At 37.0% G+C, this 8611-nt stretch overlaps 1 protein-coding gene across 1 annotated transcript; it reads right to left on the bottom strand.

Moving 5' to 3' along the window:
- Window positions 1-3502: 3502 nt before the first annotated feature.
- On the bottom strand, window positions 3503-7812 carry LOC124833557 (uncharacterized). Its single transcript, XM_088112724.1, has 4 exons — window positions 6631-7812; window positions 4973-5149; window positions 4598-4873; window positions 3503-4468 (listed from the first exon to the last, which is right to left on the bottom strand). The coding sequence occupies exons 1-4, from the start codon at window positions 7810-7812 to the stop codon at window positions 3503-3505; spliced, it is 2601 nt and encodes an 866-aa protein (XP_087968850.1).
- Window positions 7813-8611: the final 799 nt, after the last annotated feature.

The following is an 8611-nucleotide window of genomic DNA, read 5'->3' as shown; positions in this document are numbered from 1 at the left end:
AAAACCACCTAAATGGACATTTTTATTTTGAAGAAATCAATGACCTAACCTCATTATTGGTGCAGGGAGCTCATCGAGTAACATTGAACTCACTCACCCATCTCAAAAAAGAAAAAAATCAACAAAAATAAAGAATGGGGAGCAGTGTTCATCTAGTTGGGGAGTACAGTTGAAGTTTCTATACAAATTACCCTTTTTCCTCTGATAATCGATTATAGGGGTCTTGTAATCAATTACTAGAGGAAAAAGGGTAATTTGTACAGAAACTTCAACTGTACCCCCCAGCTGGATGAACATTCCTCCCCAACTCTGTTTTTCTGACCTTTGCTACTTGTTTTGTTCTTAACTTTCTCAAACGAACTCCAAATGACCTTATTCTTGTTTTGTTGGAATCTAGACTCAAAGAGATTTCCAACAAAACAAGAATCAACTCATTTGAAGTTCGGTGGGGAAAGTTATGAGCAAAACAACCAACAAAGGTCAGAGGTGGTAGAAATATATAAAATGTTAACTTCGAGGAATTAACTGCACCTACTCAGATGTCCAAAAATTATAAATTAGTAGTCATTGGAAAGATATTTGAGTCTACTTTCTAATAAAAAAAGAATCACATCATTTGGAGGTCTGTGAAAAAAGTTATAATTAAAATAGTCAGCAAAAGTCAAAATTGACAGCATAGGTTATGTACCTCACCTCAATTGGAGAAAACCACCTAAATGGACATTTTTATTTTGAAGAAATCAATGACCTAACCTCATTATTGGTGCAGGGAGCTCACCGAGTAACATTGAACTCACTCACCCATCTCAAAAAAGAAAAAAAATCAACAAAAATAGAGAATGGGGAGCAGTGTTCATCTAGTTGGGGAGTACAGTTGAAGTTTCTATACAAATTACCCTTTTTCCTCTGATAATCGATTACAGGGGTCTTGTAATCAATTACTAGAGGAAAAGGGTAATTTGTACAGAAACTTCAACTGTACCCCCCAACTGGATGAACATTCCTCCCCAACTCTGTTTTTCTAACCTTTGCCACTTGTTTTGTTCTTAACTTTGTCAACCAAACTCCAAATGACCTTATTCTTGTTTTGTTGGAATCTAGACTCAAATAGATTTCCAACAAAACAAGAATCAACTCATTTGGAGTTCGATGGGGAAAGTTATGAGCAAAACAACCAGCAAAGGTCATAGGTGGTAGAAATATATAAAACGTTAACTTCAAGGAATTAACTGTACCTACTCAGATGTCCAATAATTATAAATTAGTAGTCATTGGAAAGATATTTGAGTCTACTTTCTAATAAAAAAAGAATCACATTATTAGGAGGTCTGTGGAAAAAGTTATGATTAAAATAGTCAGCAAAGGTCAAAGTTGACAACATGGGTTATGCACCTCACCTCAATTGGAGAAAACCACCTATAGGTGTTTGAACCAAGGTAGTTCAAGTTCATGAAAATTTTTGCACAACTCGTAGAGGAAGAACTTATTAACTTCCGCAATCAATTTGATCGACAACCATCTTCTTAGATTTCATTTCATTGTATACTGTTATGTATCTTTTCATTTCAAAACTTGTTGTTTCGTGAAATGTCATTACGTTTTTTTATTAATGTATGTGTTTTTTAATATTATTATAATTTTTCATTACTCAATACCCTTCATTATTTCGTTTATATTTGTTTAATATTGAAGTATTCCAACTTGAAGTGTTCCATTAATGATTCATCCATAAAACCTTCAAAAGACAGTCATAACGAATCCAAAATATTCTTGGGGAGTGCTTAAGCCACGTCTGGGTAGCACTCTTCAACTTTCGGTACAAAAGGAGATTTTTCTACTGGTAAGCGATTATCAGCTCCCTGTAATCGATTACAACAACATCAGTCTTGTGACAACCCAAAAGCAATGTAAGTGACAACCCAAAAGCAAGACACACCAAAAAAATGACGAACAGATGCAAGACCAAAATCCACTCCCCAAAATACGAATACCGAGACACGAAAAAGTTCATACCTTGTTCGAAGAACCATTGTCACCGGACGAACCCATTGCACCAAAAAGGTAACAACTTCCACCAAATCGTCACCGAACGAGACAAGGGTAATCTCTAACTCAAAGAAAGAAACTCAATGTCCACAGAGACACCGAACGAGACAAATCCACACCGAACGAGACAAGCGTAATCTACAACTCAAAGAAACAAACCCAATGTCCACAAAGATTCAAAGGAAAACAATGGTGACAGGGAAGCAGGAGAGAGATGTTCAAAACAAAACGAAACCCTAAAAATGGAGGAGGGAGAACACTGCTATGAAGAGAGAAGTTGAAATGAAATTCAAATCCCTAAAATGGAGAGAGAAGACAATGATAAGGAGAGAAGATAGAGTTCGAAAACGAAGAGGGCAGTTTCGGAATCCAAACTTCAAACCATTCCAAATCAGATTTTAAATTAAAAAAAACATTCAAATTCGATCAATTAAAACTTGACACATGGCGTTGTCAAATTTTTGTCAAATTTGCGTTGTTAGAATATCGCGATCCTTCAAAGAAAGAAGTTGGGTGGTGGAACGAGAAGAGAGAAGAGAGAGAAGAGAGAAAAAGCTACAGAAAATGCAGAGGAGAGAGGGTAAGAAGTGTTCCACGCCCATACGAAATTAACGCGATTAGTGGTAATTTAACGGAAGGGTTACAAAATTCGTAACAGGAATAAAATAGTTTCATTTTCTAAACCGGATACAAAATAAAAATTCAACTCCTAATTTGGAGACGAATTAAACATTTAAAAGCCTAAAAAATTATATAAACTCTATCAAAATTATTTTTATTGTTTAAAAGCTAAAACAACTATCTATCACATTTATTTCTAAGAAAAGGACTCGGAAAAGACTTGTCGATGACCGAAAAGGATCATGACATAAAACATTAAATGTGGGATGGTACCTTCTACCACTTATTCGAAACAAATCAATAAGATTTGAAAAGTAGGTCATCTTGTTACAGAAAACGAAATACAACCACGTATGGTACAAATTTCATGTTCAATATTAAGCTACAAGCCAAAAGCCTTAAACCAAGGCCCAAACGTAAGGCACGAAGAGATAAAAATATCTGTGGATAAAGACATTGCCTTGAAGCAGTCTTCATCAGACAAGAGAGAGAGAATGCACGAGACTTCTGGAAGTTAAAGAGAAGGAGCACGAAGCTCTTGGCAGTGAGTGTTCATGGCTTCGGAAGAAAGAAGAAAAGATGATCGGAGCAAAGTCTTCAACAGAAGTAAGAAAAAAAATTTAAGCTTTTGTATTTCTGTGATGGTGTAGTTCTTCTGTGTAACATTCTGAAAAGAAAGGAAAAACCTTAACCTTAAATAGGTTACAAAAGAGGGGAAACACGGGAAAATAACAAACTTATATTATTACTATTGTAAAGTAGTAATCCTAACTGAAACATTAATGAAAATAGCAAACATCAACATCCTCCCCTTAAGCTGGATTGTGTATGTTTATCAATCCAAGCTTAGGAACGATAAATTGGAAGCATACGCGGTGAGTAGCTTCGTGAAGATGTCAGCAAGTTGCTCGATGGAGCGAATATGTAGAAGTCGAAGGAGATTCTCTTGAATCTTCTCACGAACAATGTGATAGTCTAATTCGATGTGTTTAATTCTTTCGTCAAAACTATGATTGTGAGCAATATGTCTAGCAGACTTATTGTCACAGTAAATCGCAACAGTAGTAATGGTCTCAACATTGATATCTTGTAGGAGATAGTGGATCCATTGAATCTCACAAACTGTGGCAGTCAGCGCACAGTATTCAACTTCGGTAGACGACCTCGACACAGTGTTCTGCTTCTTAGTCTTCCATGATATAAGAGAGGATCCGAGGAAGATACAAAATCCAGTAGTGGATCTTCTAGTGTTAGGACAAGTTGCCAAGTCCGAGTCACTAAATGCCTTTATTTGGATATAGGAGTCAACAGCAAAGAAAAGGCCTTGTGAAGGGATGGATTTAATGTATCTTAGCATATGGTGCAAAGCCCGATAATGATAATCAGTAGGAGCTTGAACAAATTCACTAAGAAGTTTAACAGAAAAACATAGATCAGGTCTAGTGTTAGTGAGGTAAAGTAACTTCCCTATAAGTCTACGGTAGGAGTTGGGATTGGCCAAATAATTCTTTGTCTTAGACAAGGAGCTGGTGTCACTTAGAAAGAGGGTAGTGCAGGGCTTGCATCCTAGCATTCCCTTCTCTTCAAGAATGTCCAGTGCAAATTTCCTCTGGCATAGGTGTATCCCCCTCTTAGATCTGGCTACTTCAAAGCCTAAAAAGTATTTCAGCTCCCCTAGGTTTTCGATACAAAAGGCATGATGAAGAAGACCTTTAATGTGTTCTATCTCGGTGAAAGAGTCTCTGGCCAGAATAATATCATCTACATACACAAGGAGAGCAGTGAAATTTGTGGGTGTTTTCTAAATAAAGAGAGAATGATCAGATTTAGATTGAGTGTAACCAACAGAAAGAAGAAAGGATGATAGTTTATCAAACCATTGTCTGCTGGCTTGCTTCAGTCCATATAAGGATTTAGTTAGCCTACAAACCTGACCTTTTGTATTTATGTTTAGCCCTGGTGGTGGCTCCATATATACCTCTTCATTTAGGTCTCCATGTAGAAAGGCGTTATCAACATCCAATTGATGTAAATGCCAATTTCTTGAGGCAACAATAGCAAGAAGGATTCTAACAGTGGTTAATTTAGCTACAAGAGAAAAAGTGTCCAAAAATTCTATACCTTCTTGCTGGGTATAACCTTTAGCAACCAAACGAGCTTTATACCTTTCTATGGTGCCATCAGCTTTGTATTTGATCTTGTACACCTATTTGCACCCAATGGAATTTTTTCCAGGAGGAAGTTGAGTTAGGTATCAAGTGCCATTGTCCTGTAAAGCTTTTAATTCTCTTTACATGGTAGTGACCCATTCACTGTTGTCTTTTGCCTCACTATAGGACTTAGGCTCAACGTTGGCAGATATGGCCAAAGTGTACTTTAGGTGTTTTTCCGATAAAGAGTTATAAGAAAGAACATTGGAAATAGGATAAGGAGTCTTGTAGCTATTTTTTGCATGAAGATAACTGGTTGAGGAATGATTAACCTGGTGTATGTAGTCATTTAGGTATCCAAGAACCCTTTTAACTTTGGTAGATTTTTTGGAATTGTGATCTTCTCTATCATGAGTGTGATTAGTACCAGTGTCAATGGTAGTATCTTCATTGTCATCAGGCCTCTATTCTATATCTCTATTCTCTTCAAAATTCTGAACTTCATCACAGTTTTAACCATACCAAATATCATTAGGTAAAACGTTGTCAATCTCTTTCTCATCATGGCTGGTCTCATTACCTTGTGCATCCTTGTAGGAGAAAACATTTCATAAAAAATAACATTTCTGCTTAAAAATATCTCCCTAGTACTAACATCCAGTATAACATATCCTTTAACACCATTTTTATAACCTAGGAAAACACCTTTTTTGGCTCTAGAATCAAGTTTATTTCTATTATGCTCTAAAGTGGAAGCAAAACATAGGCAGCCAAAGGTTTTTAAATTCAAATAGGTGGGAGGATTGTCATACATTAAATCATAAGGAGTCTTACCATTTAGAATAGATGTGGGTAATCTATTTATCAAATAAATGGCATAAGATATAGCATAAGACCAATAGGCAGTAGGTATATTGGATTGAAAAAGAAGACTATGAGTTTTATCTAGGATATGTTGGTGTTTACGTTCAACAATAGAATTCTGTTGGGGAGTCTCAACACAACTTTTTTGATGTTCAATACCATAGGAATCATACATAACAACATAGTTAAATTCAGGATCATTGTCAAATCTAATAGTCTTAACGATTTTGCCAAATTGATTTTTAATCTTTAGAATAAAATTCTGCAAAAGTTCTATAGTTTGTCCTTTATTGTGCATCAAGAAAGCCCAAGTGTGTCTACTGTAATCATCAATAATTGTAAGAAAGTATTTATGTCCATGAATAGAAGGAATAGAGATAGGACCTCATATATCACAATGTATTTATTCAAAACAGTTGGTAGAAGTAGTAGTGCTTTTAGAAAAAGGAAGTTTATGTTGTTTAGATTAATGACAAATGTCACAAACAATTTTGGATGGCATATGGACATAAGGAAAATTCTTATAGATTTGTTCTATGATTTTGTGGCCAGGGTGACCCGGTCTATAATGCCACAAATCATCATTAACTTGTTTACAAGAAAATACAGATTTAGGAACATATTCCTGACTAAAAACAGGGAAAGATTGTAGATAGTAAAGGCCTTTGTTCAAATTAGCATGCCCAATCATCTTCAAGGTAGAGTAATCTTGTATCTGACAAGTCTTAGAAGAAAATGTTAGAGTGCAATTTAAGTCTCTAGTTAGACTTTGTACAAATATTAGGTTAAAAGAAAATTTTGGAATATAGAGAACATTAAAGATAATGAAATTCTTTGAAAACTGAATGGTTCCAGCATGTTGGGCAGTAACTATAGAGTTGTTTGGAAGCTTAACAGATATGGGTTTAATTTTATGATAGGTAATAAAATGTTTTCTTTCATGGGTCACATGATCAGTGGTCCCAGTGTCTATAATCCATGAAAAAGTAATCGGGTTGTCTCCAAGAGTGTTTCTTTGCACTTGGCTAACACTGTGTGAGGAATTGCCAATGCCTTCTATCATTTTTAGTAGTTTCTGCATCTGTTCAGGGGTAAAAGATTGCATAGGATTATTGTTATGTCCCTGTTGGGCATTCTGTGTGTGGGTAAAGGTAGAGTCATCCTTGCAAACATTAGTAAAACTCCACTCATTCTGTCCTCCCCTGTCTTGAGTGTTGTTATTGTCAGTTTTCTTGTACCATGATGGGTAACCATGTTTGGAATAACACTCATCAACCGTATGATTCATCTTGTGAGAATGGGAGCATTGTTTCCCATAATTGGGATTTCTCCCTCTTCCTCTACCTTGGCCACGTGAGCTAGTGCCACGTCCTTGAGGCTTCCAAGTGGGTTTATCAGTGGTGCTGGCCAGGATCTTGAAGGTGTCAGTTTGAGGAATTATTCCAGGATGTGGTCTTTCCTGACGTTCTTGCTGCATGAGGAGAGAAAAGACTCTGTTGATATTGGGCAAAGGCTCCATCAAGAGAATTTGAGTTCTAACAATTTGGTAAGTGTCATTTAAACCCTTCAGGAAGCATATGATGTGCTCTACCTCTCTGTATTTGAGAGTAACTCTGGACAAATCACAAGTACAAGGGATTTGACAACTGCAGCAGGGTATGGGTCTAAGGGATTCTAATTCTTCCCATAGAATTTTCAAGTCAGTGACATATTGGCTGACATTGCGCTCTCCTTGTTTAATGGAATGGATATCCTGTAGTAAATCAAAAATCTTAAAATAGTCTCCTTTAGAAAATCTTTGTTTAAGTTCTTTCCACAAATCTTTGGCATTGTCAACATAGATGACACTGTCTGCAATATGGGTTGAAAGAGTCTTGATGATCCAAGATAAAACCATGGTGACACATCTTTCCCAAGCATCGAACAGAGGATCGGTTCTTAGTGGCTTCTTGATATTGTCATCAATGAATTTCATCTTATTTTTGGAGAGAAGAGCCTTTTTTAAATTTCTGCTCCAAGATGAGTAGTTAGTATCATTGAGAATTTGGAAAATAAGAGTAATACCTGGATTTTCTCCCGGGTGAAGATAAAATGGGCTTGAAGGTTGAGTAGTGGGATCTGGGGTGTCCATCCTTCCAAGAAACAATCAAAAAATGTATACTTCTGATACCATATTAAGCTATAGGCCCAAAGCCTTAAACCAAGGCCCAAATGTAAGGCACGAAGAGATAAAAATATCTCTGGATAAAGACACTGTCTTGAAGCAGTCTTCGTCAAACAAGAGAGAGAGAATGCACGAGACTTCTGGAAGTTAGAGAGAAGGAGCACGAAGCTCTTGGTGGTGAGTGTTCATGGCTTCTGAAGAAAGAAGAAAAGATTATCGAAGCAAAGTCTTCAACAGAGGTAAGAAAAAAAAACTTAAGCTTTTGCATTTCTGTGATGGTGTAGTTCTTCTGTGTTACATTCTAAAAGGCACTAGTAAAAAATCGGGTTTTTACAGCGCACATTATGCCACGGTTCAACGAAAACCGCAGCATAATGGTGCGCGGTGGCAGTTTTGTAAATAAAACGAACATATATGCCGCGGTTCTACTGGGAACCGCGGCATATACCCCAGTCAACCATTGCCTTTGACGCCACGTATGAATAAAAAATTAAATAACAGAGTATATGCCGCGGTTCTCTGCACAACCGCGGCATATACCCAGCCAATTTATTGAAGGTGCTGACTGGGTCAGAGAATTTCAGAAGTTACAGGGGGTATATGCCGCGGTTCCCCAGAGAACCGCGGCATATACCCCTGTAACGTCTCAACTTCTCTGCCAGTCAGAGAATTTCAGAAGTTACAGGGGGTATATGCCGCGGTTCTCTGGGGAACCGCGGCATATACCCCCTGTAACTTCTGAAATTCCCCAGAAGGCAGTTGGGAA

The sequence above is a fragment of the Vigna umbellata genome, chromosome 4, assembly GCF_029865625.1.
Source record: "Vigna umbellata cultivar VRB3 chromosome 4, Vumbellata_1.0, whole genome shotgun sequence".
Taxonomy (NCBI): domain Eukaryota; kingdom Viridiplantae; phylum Streptophyta; class Magnoliopsida; order Fabales; family Fabaceae; genus Vigna; species Vigna umbellata.
Note: the sequence above shows the minus strand (reverse complement) of the source record. Positions and strands in the feature narration are given on the sequence as shown.